Here is a 20,505-nt window from a genome sequence, read left to right as displayed (position 1 = left end):
GGCTCCCCATCTTAGGCCAAGGGGACTTCCGGTCCTGTCCCACCCTTCTGTGGTGCTCACTGAGCCTGTGTGTGCACGCACGCGTGTGTACACTCCCGAGTGCACGCGTGGACACAGCCTGCACGTGTGCTGAGCAGGAGCTGCTGACAAGTGCCCCAGGTGTATTCCAGGGGCCGTTAAAGCTCCGTGTTTAATGGCTGGAGCCACAGTGGTCACGGCTGTCATCGGGGATTTCACGGGCTCGTTTACATCTTTAGCTTCTTCCTTCTGAGACGACTTCATCATCCCCAGCCGCCCCCCCCACCCCGCAGCCCCTGGCAGCGGTGGGGAGAGGAGGTGGGGCCAGAGCGCCAAGCTCCACGTGGGGTTCACAGCTCTGGTGGAAGGACCGGCTGATGAGCAAGCCCAAGCCCAGACGGGCCGGGGACAGGGCTTCAGGCAGGGTCCAGGGTCCGAGATGCTTCTCCTCCCCCTCCAGCCGCCCCTGGGGGCCAGGGGGCCAGCGAGTGGAGCGGGGTGGGGCCGAGAGCCTAGTCTGAAGCTTGGGGATGGGATTGCACACGGGAGGCAAGATCTGGGAGCCCGGAGGTCACTCCTGAGCGGGGTCAGGAACTCCAGGATCTGCTGGGAGGCTGCAGAAAGGGGCCGGGGGAGCTCAGAGGGGAGAGGCTGTGGACTCCCAGCTATACCGGGAGCCTCTGTCCCCCCTGCACGTGCCCACCCCGTCCAACCCCTACCTTCCATGGAAAGCTGCTCAGAGGCCCAGGGCACTCCCGGGGCGGGGGGGGGGGGGGGGCTGCTGGTCCCTGCCAAAGACTGGCTGAACAGGGCTGACCTCCAGCCAGAACCAGGGAACAGCCAGCCCCAGATGCTGAGATACCAGGGGTGGCATATGGCACTGAGTGTGGACAGTCGGGATCCTGGACTTCTTGGCTCACATCAGCCACTTACCTGCTAGTGCCTTTGAGCAATCGCTCCCCCGCCCCTTTATAAAGTGGGCACACATGAGGCACCCCAGCTTGCTGGGTGGGATAGCCACACAGGCCTCTCCCACGCTCTGGTCGGAGCCAGGATGGAGCGAAGCGATGTGGGCACTTAGCACACACCCCACAGGCGTGAGTGTACCACAGCCAGCTGTCAGGACGAGGAGGATGACGAAGGGGTAAGTCCAGGGACCCGGGGGGCCCTAACCCAGACTGCAGGGCTTCTGTTCAAGGAGGAGGTGAGTCCAAGCTGCGGGAGGAGTAGAGGTTAGGCCCCCTGGGGAGGCAGGAGGGCGCAGCAGGGTGCCAGGAGGAAGGAGGAGCAGGTGCAGGGGCCTGGAGCCGTGGAGAGGAGTCTGAGATGGAGCCTCTGGGAGGAGCAGAAGCCAGACTGCGAAGGGCTCCCCTGCAGGCCAAGGAGCTCGGCCTTCTCCTGGGGCTGTGAGCAGGGCCCCGGGGCAGTGGATGGGAGCGGGTTTGGAGGGGGGGCACCTGGAGGCAGGGAGGCCATGGCCAGGAGAAGGGGGGACAGAAGCAGGGGACGGTCCCAAGCTGGGTGATTCGGGGGGGGGGGGGGCCTCTCAGGAGGAGGCATCAGAGAGTCGGAGGCCCTGCCCAGAGGCCAGAGCTGGATGGCCGCCTCCAGCCAGGGGGGCCAGGCTGTCCCCACCTCATCAGCACTCCCTCCACAGCCCGGGCCTGTCACCAGGAGCCCCGGGAAGCATCCCCTTGGAGAGGCGCCTGATGGACCTGTCACCACAGTGCCATCCCGCCCGGCCGGCCCCTCACACTCGCGGGGTAATCTGCTTTCACCGGGAACATTGTCCTTCAGCCTCCCCAGCTCGGCTCAGAGCAGGGAGGGCGGGGCGCGCAGGGCTGAGAAGCTGCTTTCTTCACCGAACAAATGACCTTGGGCCAGGAGCCGGAACAGCCTGGCGAGAATTCAAACAGCCTGGGCCCGGCAGCCCTGGGCTCGCAGCCCCTCTTCCACAGGCATCCCAGAGTAAGTCTGCTTGGGGACAATTCCAAATCAAACTAGACCCTTGGGAGGTCCTTGTAGGTGACCCCAAACCACCGAAGGTCTCTAGCTTCCAAGTCACACTCTATCTCCTTCCCAAGAAACCTGCCCCCCTCCCCCCGGGGGGTTGTCTGGCGGAGGGGGACAAAGCCAGAGTTGAGGGTCCCACGCTCTTGGGCGCACATCGCAGTCTGGCTGCTTCCTGGCCGGGTGACCTTGGACAGCTTGCTCTCCTCTGCACCTTCTGGAAGCCCTAATGTAAGAGGCGTGATACCCCTGAAGCCTTGGAGTGGGGTTACTGGAGAGGGGAACTGCAAAGCCTCAGCCCACCATGGGCACCCCACAAACGATGACCCCTTCCAGCTGACTATTTCCTCCCGCCTTGCTGGGGAGCGGGACAGGGACTCCCCCACCCCGCCTCACCCCTAGGCTGACGTGTGAACAAACCTAGCCCTGCCCTTTCTCCTTGTCCCAGCTGCTCCGAGGGGAGAGGGTCTCGTGTGGAGCACTGGGCGAGGAGCCGGGATATTGGGTTCTGGTCCCATGTTTGTTGCTGGCTGTGTGACCTTGGGCAAGTCAGCTGCCCTCTCTGGACCTGTGGCTCCCCCCCTCCTCCTCCCCACGTGCACACCATCACCATGCTGTTTAGCTTTCGTTCCTCTCGACCCTTCCTTAGCATCTTGGGGTTCCTACACATGGCCAGGCCAGGAAATGACCATGGGGCTGGAAGCTCCTGGAGAGCAGTCGACGTGCCGTCCGCACCCAGTGCCCCCCTCCAAGCCCCCACACTGCCCAGCCTCAGAAAACATGGATGGAAGGACTGGGATGCAGGTGGGACTGGGGTCCTTTGCTCCTAGGACAGAGGAGCCCGTGGGCCCGGAAGGCGGGGGCAGGTGGTGGGCCCACACGGGGCCCTGGGGTGGCTGGGTTCGCAGCACCAGCTCGGCCACTGGGCTGCTCCGTGACCGAGATGGCCTCACGGAGGGCCAGGGTTTCCCCCGGGGGCTGCGGTGACCAGTGATGGTGATAGTGGTGGCGGCTGGAAAGGCGGCCGCGGCCTCTGCATGGTCGTGACCCCGGCGCTGGCTCCTGTCATCAGACCTTCCCAGGCAGCCTGGAGCCGCTGCCCCTCCCAGCGCACCCTCCCCCTCAGCAGCTTTAATGAAAATCAGGCAGAGATCTTTAGAGCTGCTTAGCATTTCAATACTTTCAATAATGGGGATCACCAAGTCAGCCTCCTAAAACTATTCCCCTGCTAGGGAGAGGTGCCATCCCCGCCCACCCGCCCGCAGCCCCCACACTCCCACCCACGCAGCCCCGGCCTCCCCACCCACAAGGCACTGTCACCCAGGCTCTCTCCCTCTCACACTGTGTCCTCCCTCCCTCTCTCCTCTCTCTCTCTCTCTCTCTCTCTCTCTCTCTCTCTCTCTCTCTCCCGCAAATACCCGCAAACACAGAGAGCTGTTCCCATCTGTCAGAATGCTGATGTGGGCTCGTCTCCTCCCAACAAGGCAGAATGATGATAAGGTTATTTTTTAATATCAGGGATATTAATACTTCTCTTTCTGATAATGAGCCATGGCCTGCTCCCTCCTGCTCCCTGGGGGAGGTCCTTGGGTTGGGCTGGGGGAGGCAGGGGGTGCGTGGGGGCAAGGCTGAGACGCAGGAGGGCCTACTGCGCGCCACGAACCCTTTCAATCTTCACAATATGAGGGCAGGTGGCAGTGTCCCCGTTGGACAGGTCTGGGCCTGAGGCTCGGAGAGGGGAAGCCAGTTCCCGAAGCCACAGGGCAAGCGGCAAGGGTCAGGCTGGCGGGGCGGGGGGTGGGGGGTCCCAGCCAGGTGTGACTCCAGAGTCCGAGCCCTTTGCTGCCTCCCAACACATTTAGAGGCTTTTTCCCACCTGCTGCCAGGAGCCCCAATATCCTGGGACCCCATAGGGAGGGGCCCTGCTCCAGCCCATGGTCAGGCTGAGAGCTCAGGCCCAGTGTGGCCCTGGCCCCAGGCCTGGCCCGACGATCCAGCCTTCCAGCAGGGTGTGAGGCCCTCCGACCCCATACTTAGCAGAACCTCCCTGCCCCGTCCCCTCTGGGTGCCCGGCGGTGGTCTCTCCTGGGGGCCATGAGCTCCTCTACCTTCCCCCAGAAGCCTGAGGAGCTTAGGGAGGGTCAGCACACCCACCGGGTACCCCACAGATCAGTAGCCAAGTGGCATCTGCTCTCTCCCTCCCTGCGCGACCAGCCCCACGTTCTGCACTTTCCCTTCTGAGCACCCACCCCTCTCCCCCCTTCCAATGCCTCACGACTAAGCAAGTGGGCTCTGGAAGCACAGATCTGAGTTCAAATCCCCAGCCTGCCACTCAGTGGCTGTGGCTTCTTGGGCAAATATGTCACCTCCCCCACCCCCCATTATTCTCGTTTTAAAGTATAGATAATAATAGAATTTACATCAAAGGGCTGTCGTTAAGATTAACAGGCGTAGTGAATACTGTGCCTTTGGAGACCTTCCGCCAGGCTGAGCAGCGCCCCAGAGAGGTAGTGAGATTTGCCTAAAGTCACATGGGCTGTTAGTAGCCGAGAGAATCTAGCACCAGCTCCAGGCCTGGGCCAGGCCTCCAAAGGGAGCCAGGGACAAGGCAAAATCCTTACAGAGGGCGGCTCATGTGGCAGATGCTGAAGGCTTGGTGTCCAGCAAGAGCAGAGGCAGTCCCTGTTCTCACAGGACAGTGGCTCGAATCAAGGAACCACACGTGCAGGTAAGATTCCAAACTGAGCCAAGGGTGCTGATGGAGATGGGCAAGGGTCTGTGAGAGCACCGACCCGGGCATGGCTCCCTGAGGATGAACAGGGGGTACAGAAGTAGGAGAATGTTCCAGAAGAGGGACCGGAGGACAAAGTGTGTGTGAGAGGGTGCAGTACCTTCAAGAAAGCAGAAAGGGAATTGCTGGTGCCTGGACTGGACTGGGCCTTGCAGGTATGATAAGGACTTGGGTCTTTATCCAGAGAGAAGAGTGGAAGGCTCTAGAAGGCTCTATTCAGGGGAGGAGAAGGTGTGGGGCAACGGCTGACCATGATCTTTGGCAGTGAATGGCCTTCTGGCTGGGGTGTGGTGCAAGGCTGAAGGGACCCAGGGAGTGCACCCGGAGGCCAGTCACCCTGGTGAGAGGTATTGGGGGCTCAGACTGGGCTGGTGGCCATGGCGAGGAGCAGAACCCATCCCAGATGGGTTCAAGGTAGGTTTTGGTGGTAAAATCAAAGGATTTGGGATGTCCTGGATACTCGGCTGATGGAGGAGACAAAGTTCAGTGTCCTAACTTGCACAGCTGGGTAGACGGTAATGCTGGCCGACCCCAGGCACAGGGCAAAGAGCCGGGGTTGTGGGTCGGGGGGTGGGGGGTGGGGGACAGTGGAGGTGGTAAGAGTTGAGGAGGAATGGAGAGAGAAAGCAGTGAAGTCTACAGAATACACAATTCCTTCAAGAAGTTTCCTGGGAGTGGGGAGGAGAGAGGGGGACAGCATAGGCCAGGGGAGTGAGGAACAAAGGGAGGGTGTGGTTTGGTTTTCAGGGCAGAAAAGCCTCGTGCACCAGCCTGGTCCCCGGAGGCCTACCCCGGTGTGGTCCTCTTTCTACCCGGTTCCGCGGCCGCGGGTGCTCCAAACTGTGGAAGTGATTGATTATATGTAAACAGGAGGAAGCAATTAGTCTGTGCATGCCCAGCCATTAATAAGCCTCTTAGGTATTTATAACAACACCTCATTTACCCTCCAGCCTGAGAACAAATATCCTGAGAACAGCCAGAGGTACCGGAGGAGACCCCCGGGCAGCCCCGTCCCGACACTAAGCCACTAAGCGGGCTTCACTAACAGGGAGGTCCCCTGCTTAGAGCCCACGGAGTCTTACTCTGCATACAATTCTAATAGCTTGCGTGGTTTTTCGGTCCACATTAGAAGCAGGAGGCAGCTGGGGACTGTCGCAGGCAGGAGCCCAGCAGCAGCGGGGAGCCAGGGAAGACAGGGTCACCCTAGGAAAGCAGAGAAGCCCGGGGTCCCGTGGCCCCCAAGGCCAGCTGGTCCGCCACCGGTGCTCCTGCAGTCGCCTCTGTCCGACGCTGTCCCACCACCAGTGGCTTCAATGAACTCATCTTGAAGTCCTTTTCCACATCAATATTCAATGATTCTTTGTTCACCGTGATGATTCTGAGCCGCCGAGCAAGGGCTAAATTACATTCAGTATTTTCTGCTTCAAGAGGACTTTTTTTTTTTTTTTCGGTGAAATATTTTAAATTGTAAATTTTATTTTAAGTTTTCCTACAGTTTCTGAAATATTCCCTTACGTGGAAAGGGATTTTGTAATTGCCTATTTAATTATCTGCTTCCCCGGTAGGCTGAGGCTCCGTGAGAACGAGGACCGCGTCCGTGTGGTCCACCACCTTCATCCCAGCACCTGGCCCGGCGCCCCGGGACGGGCTCGATACGGCCTTCTTGAATTAGTGAATTGATCAGTAAATTAATATTGCGTACCAGGCAACACTCACTCAACAAATATATTATTACGTTCAATTTGGCCTCTGTTCTTGCTACTTTTTTTAATACAGCTACCAGGAAAAAAAAAGTGAATTACGAATGTGGCGCACGCTCCATCTCCGTCTGACAGGTTTGTCTTAGGCATTCCTGCCCTGGCTCCAGAGGCAAAGTACAAAGTGTAAACACATTCCCCCTGCTGCCGTGCTGCTCCGGGTAAATCTTTCCTGTGTAAACCTGAGCTACTTCCTCACTCCTGTTGTGGGGGGGCGGGGGGCTGCCTCCCCTCCAGCCTGCGAGCACGTCCTGGGCACGGTCCTATCTCCAGTGGAGTGCCAGCGCCACGTTCCCTTCGTGCCCATTACAACTCGGGAAAACAGGTGGAATGGGCGAGTTACAGATGGGAATGCTGAGGCCCTAAGTGAGGCCGCATGCTAGGAATCTGGTTCTTCCCAAGACTTCAGGCGGCTCCATCCTCCAGCCAGGGGAGGAGGCCAGGTTTCTATGCAAGGATGAGGCATGTGCCCCCTCCAGTCCCCTCGCAGAATAAAGGCAGTGGAGGATGAGAAGGGGCTGTGGGTCGGGGTTGGGGGCGGTGGGGGGTGAGGGGTAGGGAGGGGGCTTCTTCACAGGAGTCTGTGTGAGACAGCCTGGTGCGACAAGACATCCAAGGCAGGGGTTAGGGTGGGAGTTAACCACTAATCGCTGCCCCCACTCGGAGCACTCACACCCGCCCACCTCCTGCTAGAGCATCTCCTCTACCTGTCCCTGGGCGGGGGGGGGGGGGGGGGGGGGCGCCCTGTGCAGTTCTTCCCTTGGGGTGTAGGACAGCCTCACCCTCTAAAATACAGTAGTAGCGCCCCCCCATCCCAGATCTCTTGACAGGTCCCCAAGCATGTTTGCACCGGTGAACTCACGCGAGCCCCACAGCAACCCTCTGAGTTGGTCGCATCCTCATTATCCTCACCTAGTCTGGGAAACTGAGGCTCGGAAAGGCGAAGTGAGAAGAAATAGTCCTGGGAGGGTATCTCTCACAGGAAATGGGGAACGTCATGGAGCTTGTGTCATGCTCCCTGCACCTCCCCTTCCCACTCCTGGACGACAATGATGACTACAGAAGTGTCTCGGGTTGGGGATGGGGCTGTGAAGTAGGGGCAGGAGTCAGGGGCCGCCCTGCATGGCCACGTCCAGTTCTGCCCATTTCACCCCACCTCCCTGTTCTGTTGGAGCGGGGTCCCAAGGGGCCCGGGTGCTGGTGGGAGAGGGTGAGCATGGGCAGATTCACACCCCCCCGAGAGGTGCGTTGAGCCCACCTGGCAGGCCTGCCTGGCACACCTGCACAGGGTTCCAGAAAGCAAGCCACCCTGCAGCCCAGAAATGGCCCTCGGTGATGGTGGCCTCAAGTCCTTGGCCAGCGGGGGGTGGACCCTTGGACGGCTGCTCGTCCATTCATTCAGTCATTCAACGATCGATCGTTCTCGTAGCACCCAGCCAGGACCCTCCGTAGGAGCCCAGTCGGGGAGGGGAGACCAGCATCCCAGATCCCGCCCAGCTTCCTGTTCCATTCATCCGTCCTCACGAATCTCGCTCTCCTTGCCTTTGAAATGAGGGAAAGCAGGGGTTGGTGAGAGAAGGGATGCAGAGTCTAGCCTGGGAGACTGGAAGATGCGGGTGGCGGTGACAGGGATGGGGGGGGCAGCTTTGCCCCCTGCCCCCAGCCGGGCCCCTCTGCAGCTGCCTGCCGGACCACTCGACCACTCGGAGAGGAGGGGCGTCACTCTCTTCCCAAAGGCTCTGCTGAGACACCCATTTCTCTAGGAGAGGCTCTAACAGCTCCTTCCTTCCCATTAGTGAGGGAGCAAGCTGCTCCTTTGAAACAGAGAACAGCCCGAGGGATAGGGGTGGGAGGGAGGGACCCGGGGACAGGGTTCCCCTGGGCTGGGCCACCGTGGGGGTCTCGGAGGGTGAGGAGATGCTCGCATGCAAGCTGCTCCTACCCCCACGGAACTCTGGCAAGGCAGTTCTACTCTAATCCTGCTAAAGAGGATTTGGAATATGGGGCAGACCCCTGACAGAGAACCGCCCCTCGTGCTTACGGAGGAGATGGGCAAGGATCCCCCAGCGCCAGGGCCTGCGAAATGGGCAAAACCCAGGCTCGGCTGGCTCCACCTCGACCTGGAAGTGCAGAGCCCCAGCCACCACCACCACCCCCCGCCCCTGGCAAAGCCTCCCGCCCATCAACAAATATTTCTGGGCGCCCTGGCTGGGGTAGGAGATGCCCAGCAGTGCTGGTGACTGCATCCTGCCCTCGGGGTGCAGTTTTCTATCCTGCCTTGCTCGCTGCCCCAGTGCCCCAGAATCGAGCTGCCAGCCACAACTCTTCCGCCTCAGGAGCCCTGCAAGAAGGTCTAGAGTCCCGGGAGCAGCGGCTGCTCTACCCACAGGCTTGCCCACACTGCGCTGTTGTTAAAATGTCTGCATCAGCTGCCAACTTTAAATATTAGGAGATAGCACGTAAAATTCCAGCTATAAAACCTCTCTGGAAATCACAGGAAATCAGGCCCCCATTCCCACAGCAATGTGGGCTGGAGCTGGAAAGCCCCCCCCTCGCCCCCCCCCCCCAGTGGGTTTCATCAGGATGCCTGCCTGTCTCATGTGGGCACTGGGGTTTGCCCCTCAGAGTCTAGTCCAACCTGCTCCCTCTAAGCCCCACCCCCTGCACAGGATCCCTGAACAGCCTTTAGCTGGTGTCTGCTTGAATGCTTCTGGTAACAGGGGGCTTACTACATCTTTGAGGCAGTTGGTCTGAGCAGTTGGTGCTAGGAAAGGGCTCCTAACTTGAGCTACCTTCCTCCTTTCTGTAAAAAGATGCACAGGAAAGAAGTGGGTTTTAGAGTCCAGTGGATCTGGATCTGAGCTCGTCTCTAGCACTTAACTGTGTGATCTAAACGAGTGATGGTCTCTCTTTCTCCGCTCCAGTGTCCTTAGCTGCACCTCCCCTGCAGGACTGTGTGGGGCTTAAAGCAGAGCAGGTTTATAAGGCTCCTGAAGCGGAGTCTGGCACGCCCTCCCCCAAACGGCCTCGATCATTCTCTGTTCGCTCTAGCCACGGTCCAACCAATTCTCCCGAGTGAGCTCAGGGGCCGGGAGTGCTGTGGGAGAGAGCTGAGCAGCCGTGTGCGCCAACTAGGTCTGAGGCACAGTCTAGACTCGTCCCAGCGGGTACCCAGCCCTGAGGGCCAGCCCCCAGGAGCTGCAGGTGTCTTACCTGCCTCCAGGACAGGTTGGTCCTCCAGGTGCTCAGGAGCCTTGAGGGTGGTAGGCAGGGCCCCAGCAGGGAGCCCCCAGGTCCCTGCCCTCTGCACACAGCCCGCAGCCTTCTCAGGACAGCGGTGGGATCCCAACTCCTGGGAATGGACCGGGAGGTGGGGGAAGTCAGGGGAGGGGAAGGTGGGGAATGACAGTCCCCATCCTCGGGGGCAGCTGCCACTACCGGGCACCTGGCAGTGTGCCTGTGCTGGGCCCTCACCTGAGTCCTTGAGCCGGGTTCTCACAACAGCCCTAGGACGCAGACTGTCATCCCTGCTTTTACAGATCTGGAAGTTGAGGCTCAGAGAGGCTAAGAGCCGTGCCCAAGGCCACACAGCCAGGGGTCCTGGGGTCTGCGCTGCGCCCCCCTAAACTCGGGGTGTCTGGTGCCGGGTCACTGGGGCGCGGGAGTGGGGGGAGAGTTATTCCCCCCGCGAAGTGCTTCCCGGGGACTGGCGAGGGGCCGCCGCGGGGCCCTGGGGCGCGGGGGGCGCGCGGGGGGCGCGGGGGGCGCGGGGGCGTCGGTGCGGGCGGGCGGCTCGGCGCGTCCCGGTCCCGGTCCCCGTCCCCGTCCCCATCCCGGTCCCCGGCCCCATCCCGGTCCCCGGCCCCCGCCCCCGCCCCCGCCCGCCTCCGCGCTGATTGGCTCGGCGCCGTGACGGGCCGGCCCCCTCCCGGGGCGGGGGCGGGGGCGGGGGCGGCGGCGGGCGCGGGTGCCCGCGTGTGCGCGGTGTGCGGTGTGCGCCCGGGTGTGCGCCGGCCGCCGGCTGCGGAGAGCGGGGAGCGCGCGGGCTGCGGCGAGCTGGAGGCCGGGCCATGGCCCCCGCCCGGGGCCGCCTGCCCCCCGCGCTCTGGGTCGTCACGGCCGCGGCGGCCGCCACCTGCGTGTCCGCGGCGCGCGGCGAAGGTGAGCGGGGGCGGGGGCGGGGCGGGGCGGGGCGGGGGCGGCGCAACTTCCTTCCCTGCACCCTGGGCGGGTGGGGGGGGGCCGGGTGCACCGCGGGGGGAGCCGGGTCGAGGGACGGCGCGGGGAGGCGGGGCGGGGACCCCAGGGCTTGGGGTCGAGGGACAGAGGCCCCCCGGGGCCCCAGGGGAGAGGACCGAGGGACTCGCAGCTGGGGACCCCGAGCCGAGGGCTGGGCACCTGGGACGAGGGAACGAGGGAACGGGATGGGGACGGAAGGCGGAAGGCGGGAGAAGAGGTGTAGAGGAGAGAGGGGACAGAGCAGGGCACAGGGCCAGGGGACGCGGCGGGGACAGAGAACGAGGGACACGGGGCTGCAAGATGAGGTTCAGAAGGTTGAAGAAGAAGAGGGCAGGGGTGGCCTGGAGAGGGGACCAGGAACTGAGGCAGGAGGAGCGGAGGGCAGGACCGGGTTGCGCCTGCGAACGAGGCGAAGGAGGCAGGAGAGAGGGGCAGGGAGTAGGAGTCTTAGGTGGGAGGGCCCGCGTGCTGGGGCGGCAGGGCTGGCGGGGAGGGGCAGCGCTGGTGGCCCAGGGTGGCCCTGGGTGGAGGGGACGGTGAGGAGCCCGCGGGGCTGCAGACGGACTGAGGCTGGCAAGGCCCCGGAGAGCAGGTCTTGTCCAGGGCACGTCCGGGGCAATCCAGTCATTGGGGGGACCCCAGGTGAGCGGGGTGGGAGCAGGAGTGGGGGCCCAGCAGTCAGGACAAAAAGGGTCTGGGAAGTGACCTCCTGGCAGTGGGAGGGGACAAGGAAAGCCAGGAAGAGGCACCCATCGGGTTCCCCATCACCTAGGGTCTCACATCTGCACAGCTGCACACACACACACGCGCGCACACACGCACACATGCGCACACGCACGCAATTAGCCCCACTGAAGTCCAGGTCCAGCCCGGGATGCCGCCCCGGATTCTGTTCTGCACCCCACCTCCCGTCCCCCAGGACCTCCTCTGCTCCTGCGGCTCTGCCCGGAGGAGGCCCCGCGGGGTACTCGGTGCAGGATCCGGGGCTGGTGTCCCAGGTCCGGAGCTGTGTGTGTGGCAGCACGAACTTCTTCCACATGCGAGGGAGCTCCGGAGCCAGTGTTCCTCACTGACACTCAGACATACCCGAGATCCACCCCCTCACGCACCAACAGCTCAGAGATACAGGCATCCCCGAAAGCACACATGCACACACGGACTCACGTCAGGATTTACACACATAGACCCGGGCCTGTGGAGGCTCACATGCGTGGACAGCCTCCGACGTCACCCACAGTCAGATGCACAGAAATGCAGCTGGTGCACACGTGCATACACACATGTACAGATGCACACATGTGAAAAATATGCACATCCGTGGGCAGATACCACATATCTAAGGAGACCTTCGAACTTGCGTTCGTGCCCCTAGAAATGCATGTGCACGTAATAAATGCACACGTAGATGAACTCATAGTCTCCGGTGGAAAGGGGACCTTGCGGGGAGAGGGACTGTAGCAGGGCAGCCGAGAGGTGAGATGACGGGCAGGCACAGCAGGGCCAACTGGGGTGGCTAGTGAGCAGGTGCAGGTTCCTGGGCCACCAGAAGAGAATTGAGGTGGGGGCCCAGTGAGTAGGGAAGAGGGCGGGATTGGGGCACAGGGGTCTGGGGGCTCTCAGAGCCCTGGCCTGAGAAGATGGTTTTCCCAGGTTTGGGTTGGGGGAGGGGGCCAGTTTCTTGCCAGCAGGATGCTGGGGGGTCCACACCGAGGCTCTGGGCTTCAGACGGTACCCCTCAACTCCTCGCTTCAGTTATCTTCTCCAGGAAGGAGGCAGCACCTTCCAGAATTGCAGCCGGGCACACCCCAGGGCCCCCACTGGGGAGGTGACTTTGAGCAGACTCACCTGCAGAAGACAGGCCATTGGCTCGAGGGAGAGGACACATCCAGGGGAGGGACAGCAGTTGGGGAAGAGGCAAGGTCCACAGAAAGAGGCAGGCAGGGAAGGCTTTGTCCAGGGCCGAGGGAGGCATTGTGCGAGGGCCAGTCCTCGCCTGTCCAGAGTCCCCACAGCGGGGCGGGGGTTAGCCACGCAGGTTGGGCAGCCTGGGGCATAGGTTCCACATAGGACCACCCTCCCTCCCGAAGGACAGGATTCCCTCCCGGGTCATTCCTGGGCTGGTGCAGTGCCAAGACCTGCAAGGGAGACCATTGGCACCCAGGGAGGGGTATCTGCTCCCAGCTGGGCTCCTACAAAAGCGGCGGTGCCCCAGCCCGGCCAAGTGCCCCTGTGCCAGGTCCGTCACAGGGCAGGACGGGGCCCCCATGCCCCAGCAGGCTCATGGCCCCTTATCACTCTCTGGTGTGGATTATCCACCACTTTGGGGTGATCGCCCAGGCGTTCACATCCTGGCTGACATCCCCTGGCCACCCGAATTCTCCAGCCTCACCATCATGCACTGCGTCCTCGGGGAATGTAAATCAATTTAAGTATTAGTCTCAGCGAAATGGAATGGGGGAAGGTGACGGTGCTGGAGAAAAAAAGAAATCGCATAATGCTTTCCACAGTGGAACAGGAAAGGCTTAGGAATTATCTGTGCTTCTCAGAGCAGGAGAGGGACCCGTTTGATCTCCTAGAACGGCCCGGGCGGGTAGGCCCAAGAGGGATGCCTACAGACATCTTGCAGATGAGGAAACAGCACAGAAGGGTGAAGTGATTCTCTTCCTGGAGAGGCCGTGAGTCCTGTCCTCCCATTGGCAGATGGGGAGATGGGCCCAGAGAGGAGAACTGACTTCACAGATGTCACACAGCCCTCCAGGCCGGCTGGGCAAGGGGCAGGAGAGAGCCCAGGCCTGGTGACCAGAGGGGTTTGAATTTCCAAGACGACTCAGGCCTGGGCCAGGTGGGCCTCTGCTAGAATTCTCTCTAGCCCTGAAGAACCGCCCTGTGGGCCTGGAGCTTCCCTGGCAGGCATTCTGTGCCCCCTGCCCAGCCCCCCAGGGGAAGGCATGGGAGGTAGGAAAGAGGGGACAAAGGGAGAGGAGAGGAGGGCAGGGACAAGGAAGCGTCTAGAAGGAGTTGGAACAAGCAGCGCTGGAATCCTATAGCCCTTCCTGAATCCAATAGAATCGACTTTTGACTTATCTTTGGATTATCTGAGCCCCCTGGCTGCCTGATCAAGAATCAGCTGCAAAGGCTGTGAGGTTTCCCGGGGTGGGAAGGGCCTGGAACGTGGGGTCTGCCCCAAGAGTGAAGGCTCTGGGGCGGGGAGGAGTCTAAATGGTGGACATTTATGCTGATTTTGCCCCTCCCATCCCGGGGGGGTAGGAGCAGGTCTGAGCTGCTTTCAGGGGAAGCCAGAGAACCCGCCCTGCAGCTCTGAGCCCCCATCTGGAATGTGGGTTGGAATGGGGGAGCCCACAGGTCCCCGGTCCCCATCCTCTCCCCAGCCTAGGCCCTGCTGGTCTGGGGGAAACTGCAGTGCGGCCCCCTCCCCCTCCCACCAGCCAGCAGGAGGAGAGAGCTTGCCTGACCCAGTTTTCTCTCCATTGCCTGAGAGGGAGGGAGGGAGGCGGGAAGGCTTCTCTGCCTGCGCCCCTGGCGTGGGGCCGGCTGGGGAGGGGAGATCCTTCTGCGGACACTGGCTCCATCCCCTGTTGCCCACCCCCAGCCCTGGGGACCCTGGGGAGGAGGGCAGAGGCCCCTCCCTGGGTCTGCAGCCTCTCTCTCCAGCAGGCCTCCCTTCTGGGGTCCCCGACAGTGGGGTGGGAGGGTAAGAGGAAGGAGAAAATCAGCAAATAAGAGCATCCCCACTCCAAGGGTTCCTGAAGACACTTGTCTCCATCTTTGAGGGGCAGGCGCAGAGCTATGCAGATTTCAGGCAGAAGGACACCCAGCCTCCCTGCAGAAAAGTTCCAGGAGGGCCCCCCCCATCCGCCCCGGCCGGGCGTTAACCCCCTGCAACCTGCCCCAGCCAGCCTGGTTGGAGGCCCACACTTGCAGGCTGGGAGAGGGGGGACGTGGAAGAGAGTGTGAGCTGGGAACGGGAGCCAAGAGCCCTGTCCTACTACCATCGCCAGGCGGGTCAAAGGAAGCAGGGGGCCCAGAGAGGTGAAGGGACCCCCCCACCCCGGGGGACACACGGCAGTTGAGATTCAAACCGTCATTTCTTGACAATGTCGTGTGCCCTCATCACCTTACAGTGAGGGGGTAGGTCTGAGTACAAGGAGAGAGGCCGGAGGGGCAGGACTTTGGGGAAGGAAATTTGCTTTAATGAGGCCCCGCGGGGTACTCGGTGCAGGAGAGAGGGGCAGGGAGGCTCCAGGCTTTACTTTAGGGTTTGCTGTCTAGGTGCTGTTAGCCCCATTTACAGATGAGGAAACAGGGTCAGGGAAGCAAAGGTCACCTGCTACTGGGTAGCCGCCTTGCGATTGGAGCCCAGCAGCGTCTGACTCCAAAGGAAAGGTCTTCCCTAATGTGGTGTTGAGGTTCTGGGGTCCCCTTTGGGGGTTCTGGCTTAGAAGAGCCTTGCCCCTCAGGCCGGCGCTCCTCCCAGCCACGGTGACTGCTCACGGGTTCTGCTTCTGGGGCTCCGGTGCTGGGGCTGGTGGCGCCCTCCGTGGCGGCCTCAGCGGGTGCTCTGAACCCCGGCCCTGCCGGCCACACCCGTGGGGCTCCGAGCACATTCCAGAAAACCCCCGAGGCCCGGTGTCCTCACTGGTAAAACGGAGAGGAGTCACCACCACCTCTCGGCGGTGGCTGCTGTCGTGCGGGTTATGGATGCGGCGTCTAAAGCGCCCCTTGAAGAGCTCGGTACACAGTAGGTGCCTACACAGCAGGGGCGGCTTCTACTGATCTAGATCTCTCCACGTCACATGTGCTCAGAGGAGTTACTAGGTGCCAGGGGTCTCCTGCGGACGCTGGTGATTGCAAAGCTGGGGCCGGTCCTCCTGCAGGAGCCACGACCTCACAGTGCAGACGTTGCTGGGTGCTTTTGACTGCCATTGTGTCCCCTGAGTGAGACGAGGACGAGGCTGTCCTCACCACAGCCCGTGAGACGGGACCCACCGTCACACCCATTTTTCACAAGAGAAAACTGAGGCTCAGGGGGGAGCAGGGACTTGTTCAGGGACACACAGCCCCGAAGTGGCAGGACTGGGACTCTGGCCCAGGCCTCCTGGACTCCTGAGCCCATCTCTTCGCCATCCCACTGTATCACCCGCCAGGGAGCTTGGGGCACTTGGGGCGGCTTGTGTTCTGGGGGTTCGGGAGATCACATTTCGGCCGAGGTGGTGGAGGGTGGCTTCATGAAGGGGAACAACTCGAAGCGGGCTCTGAAGGAGGAGGGAGTGAGGCACGGAGCTGGCATGTCGGGGGCTGAGAGCAGACTGCTCTGTGGGGCTGGGGAACCGTGTCCCAGGATCTGATGCTCCCTCGTCACCTGTTTTTACAGTGAACTTGCTGGACACGTCAACCATCCACGGAGACTGGGGCTGGCTCACGTACCCGGCTCACGGGGTAAGTGACCAGCAGTGGGGCCATTGCCATCCTGTGTGAGCAGAGAAAGGCTGGGACTCACAGTCCTATCATCAGATAGATTAGAAGGAAGTGGATGCCCAGAGGGGGGAAGGGACTTCCCCAAGGCCACCCAGCAGTTAGAAATAGCTCCTGATTCTCTCCTTCACTTTGTCCCTTCTCTTCCCTCTCACCTCTCCCTGCGCTCCATCCCTTCCTTCCTATCTTCCTTCCTTTCTTCATGCAGACCCTTGGGATTACACCCTGGTGCCGGGCTCCTAGGGTCTAAGGCCCTAGGTGTGGGATCCTTATGTCTGTGTCCTGGGCCTACAGAGTCACGATGTGCCACAGCTGGGCCCAGGGTAGCTCGGGACAGTGTCCAGGAACAGGGCCAGGGAAGGTCCCCAGCCAGGCCTTTCTCGCCTTCGGGATTGATCCCTTCCCTCATGCCCTGCCTTCACCAGGAGTCGCCCAGACCCCTGGAGCCCCCACCTGGTACTCTCTTCCATCGGAATCATCCAGGTGGTACAGCCAGCACCCACTGTAGCCAGGCCCCCATGCCCATCTGGCCTCCCTGGGGACCCTGGGTGAGCCCATCAGGTCTCTAGGGGTTATGTTCTCTCAGGCGATACCCCTGCCGTCCCCCTGGGGAGTGGGCCTGGTAATCCCAGGGCATCCAGGGGCAAGGCTTCCGTGCCCCGTCCCTCTGCGGTGGGGCGGGCGGGGTGGGGGGCATGGCAGTAAAGCCAATGTGATTGTGTCATTGACAAGCAGGGTGGCCCTGGTGGTCACCACTTCACTCCCGGAGTCTCAGTTCCCCGTCTGTAGAAGGGGATGAGCATGTGACCACCTCGTGGGGTTTGCTGTCAGGATGAGGGGAGGTGACACCTGCTCTTGGACCCATGCCTGGTGCATGGTGAGCCCTCACTGAATGCATTATCGCTGTCATTGTCGTTAGTGGGCGTTATGGTTGCATGTCACAGACATTTCCTCCTGCAAGTGTGCTCGGAAATGCACACACATGCCCGCCAGACACAAGCACGTCATGTACATGTGACTTTTTTCATGAACACTGGCTTCCATGGCTCTGGAGACAAGGGTAATAATATTAATAACAACGATGGCGGGGCGCCTGGGTGGCTCAGTCGGTTAAGTGTCTGCCTGCGGCTCAGGTCATGATCTCAGGGTCCTGGGATCGAGTCCCATGTCAGACTCTCTGCTCAAGGAGCCGTCTGCTGCTCCTCTGTGCTCTCCCCCAAAATAAATAAATTAAATAATAATAATAATAATGGTGATAATGGTATCAAGAGTTAATATTTGTGAAGGGAGTGGGAGTATTTCTTCACATTTCATCAGGGCCAGGCTAGAGACCCCTCCTCTCCCTCTGGAGCTGTCGTCTGCAGGCAGTAGGAAGCTGAGTCCACTGTCATCAGCCCCCACGCACCAGGCCTCAGGGAGCCTCACAGCAGGCCACGTGGGCCCAGGAACCCGGAGGGAACTCCATTTTGCCTGAGTGGGTCAGCCCTGCCTGCAGACAAAGGCAGGGTCCTTGAGGTATCTCTGTACCTCTCTGGGCCTCAGTGTCTCCCTGTGAAATGCTCCTCTGCGTGTGCCCCGATGGCCGCCTCCCAGCTGTGAGCAGGGTGTGAAAGGGCTTGATCGAGTGAGCCAGCTCTGCCAATGGCAGGGCCCAATCCTTGAGTAGGTGACTTTCTGGCTGTTGGCTGGGTCAGCCTTTCCCCTGAGACCCAGCATAGGAAGGAATGGGCCTGGCCCCAGCTGGGCTCCGGGTGTCTCTGTCTCTCTGTCTTCTTCAGAGCTTAGGACTTGGTTTTTAGAGTAACGTGGAGTTGTAAGGGTTTTAGGCAGGTGGAGAGCATGACCAGACTTGTGTTTCCAATGATCGTGCTGGAAATCGAAGGTTCTTTGGCTTGCAGGGTGCTGTAAAGCAAGGCTCAGAGTTATCTTGTTGGGGAGTTAGAACAAATAAGGTATAGTTCACACAGGTGAACAGTTCACAGGTGTGAACTCATTTAGTTCCCACAACCAATCCCGTGAGTAGGTACCACCACCCCATTTCACAGATGAGAAGGCTGAGGCTCAGAGCAACAAGGAATAACTTGCCCAGCATCAGACAGGTTCCAAAGGATGGTCTCAAACCCCACTCGCTCCGGCCCAGAGCCTACATGGAGTCCCTCGTGTTCTCTTTGGTCTGTGTCATCGTCGTGAGAGGGTGGGAGGGAGGCCCTCCAGCGTTGTCTGCTGAGCCGGGGACCGCCTTCCATCTTTATGGGGCCTGGAGACTGGGCTTGCCCAGAGGGGAAAGAAGCTGGGTGAGATCCCTGGTTCCCAAACTCTAGACCTTGAACCTGTCCCAGGTTAGCAAGTGAGGCATACAGGTCCCCGCGTGCAGGGGAGCTGGGGAGGTGCCTGGAAATCTTTTGTTTCATAAGCTTTCTAGGTGATTCTCCTGCCCAGCTGGCTAGAGAGCCTGTGGACATGGTCACTGAGGTTCTGTGAGGTTCCTCTGATTCGGCCTGGTGCAAGGGCCCTCCAGGGCTGTCTCCGGCATCAGCAGAGTTACCGGATTGTCAGGCCAAGGCTGCACAGCCCAAAGGCCGGGGGTGCTGGGCCTGCATGAGCCCCTTCGCTGCTGCCTCTAATCAGTGCGACTCAGGCAAGTCACTTACCTCGCCTCCACCTCCCCGTTGATAAACGGAAATGATCACAGAACCTGCTCCGTACAGTTGTCATCAATGAGGATGCATGAAAGGGACATTGTCCTGGTGAGACACCCGCAGCAGCAATGAGAGGTTAAGCGACTCTGCTAAGGTCAGGGGAAGTCTGACCCCGCCCGGGACCCAGGTTCTTAATCCAGCCGTGCCCCTCCCCCCACACACTGGGACCTGTTCCATTGCTTCCGGTGAATTAACGGCCGCTGACCAAGGCTGCCTTAGATGAGAGGCACGTTCTGTTGTCTCACCCGGTCCTCACCACCCGCTGGAGCAGAGGAAGGGACGGGCATTGCCAGCCCATTTCACAAGCTTCAGAGAGGGGAGGGGAGGTCCCCAGGGCTGCCCAGCTGGTTCCAGATGGAGGACAGAGTTGCAGAGCAATGGGGGTGGGGTGGGGGGTGGGCATCGGAGGAGGAGCCCCCCAGGGCTCAGAAGGCCGGGGTGGGGCTGCCCAGGTGGAGAATAGGGCTGATCTTTGCACCAGCCCCCAGGAGTCTGTGCCCTCCTGGGTGTTTGCGGCAGCCCCCGGGGCTGGCGGGGCTAGGCCGGGCCGTTGGCATTGGTAGAGCGGCTGGAGCAGACTCAGATGGAGCTGATTAATTTATCCAGGTCCCTGGCAGGAAACAGACAGGGAGCAGCTGGCTGGCTCTTTGGTGCTCCATTAATTGTGACAATGACTTTAACCCCAGATGTGACACAGCAGCACCCAGGGGCCCTGGCTGCAGTGTGGGGTCTTTGGGGTAGGGCCGTAGGAGGCAGAAACTCTCAGGTGAGGCTGGCGCGCCCCGGACCTCTTCCCCCGGGCTCCCTGCAGGCGGGCACAAGTGGGCTGGGATGATGCTGCCAGGACGGCTTCCATCAGTCCCGTTCTCCTGGCAGCCTGCTGGGCCGGGCCCAAGGCAGGCGCTTGGCAGCTACTTCTCCTTTCTTCCTCTCAAGCCTCGCTGAGGTGGGCCTGTCTGAGCCCCATTTTACAGACGTGGGCACTGAGGGTTGAGACCACGTGCCGGCCAAGATAAGATGAGATGGACGGGCTTTTTGTCCGACAGGAAACACTTGAGACCCCCGTGGTCCCCACTCCAGCACTTGCGGGTCACTCAGAACCCCACGGATTCCTGGAACATCACAGGGAGTGGTTTTTACCTCCCGCACCCCCTGGAAGCAATAGGATCTCTAGTTCAAGGGCATTGCACTTGAGAGGCCCAAGAGAGAAGAGCAAGGCATTGCATCTCTGGCCAACCCAAGGCAGGGACCCAGAGCCCATCCCCTCCGTCTCCCCTCAGCCCCGGCCCCTCCTCAGGGCTCTCCGGAGTCCGCTGGTCTCAGCCCACCGGGACTGCTCCCGGCCGACCAGCTCTCTGCGGTTGGGGAGCCCGGAGCCCGGAGAGGACAGCGACTTGCCCAAGGTCACATTGCAGGTTAGAGACCAAGAGGCCTTGACCTCTCAAACCCTGGCTCATTTCCCAACACTGGGTCTTCCACGTGCATCTTGTGTGTCCAA

General features: G+C 61.0%; 1 protein-coding gene and 1 long non-coding RNA gene across 4 annotated transcripts in view; both read left to right on the top strand.

The window, feature by feature from the left end:
* Window positions 1-797: 797 nt before the first annotated feature.
* LOC112660411 (uncharacterized) lies at window positions 798-6,580 on the top strand. Of its 3 annotated transcripts, none has more exons than XR_007408404.1 (6): window positions 798-1,162; window positions 1,676-1,986; window positions 2,678-2,832; window positions 3,459-3,528; window positions 4,652-4,756; window positions 6,385-6,580. It is a non-coding gene; the product is annotated as an uncharacterized LOC112660411 (long non-coding RNA). The 3 variants fall into 3 exon arrangements; XR_007408403.1 differs by having other exon boundaries at window positions 799-1,424; window positions 4,671-4,756; XR_004813633.2 differs by having other exon boundaries at window positions 799-1,424.
* Window positions 6,581-10,643: 4,063 nt separating this feature from the next.
* Window positions 10,644-20,505, top strand: part of EPHA8 (EPH receptor A8) — a 35,603-nt gene continuing 25,741 nt past the window's right edge. Inside the window, exons 1-2 of the mRNA XM_025447819.3 lie at window positions 10,644-10,737; window positions 16,208-16,272. Coding sequence (XP_025303604.1) covers window positions 10,647-10,737; window positions 16,208-16,272 — 156 coding nt within the window. The 5' untranslated portion in view covers window positions 10,644-10,646. The remainder of the gene's footprint in view (window positions 10,738-16,207; window positions 16,273-20,505) is intronic.

The sequence above is a fragment of the Canis lupus genome, chromosome 2 (genome assembly GCF_003254725.2).
Source record: "Canis lupus dingo isolate Sandy chromosome 2, ASM325472v2, whole genome shotgun sequence".
Classification (NCBI taxonomy): Eukaryota; Metazoa; Chordata; class Mammalia; order Carnivora; family Canidae; genus Canis; species Canis lupus.
The sequence above is the reverse complement of the archived record's forward strand: the minus strand, read 5'-3'. Positions and strand labels throughout refer to the sequence as shown.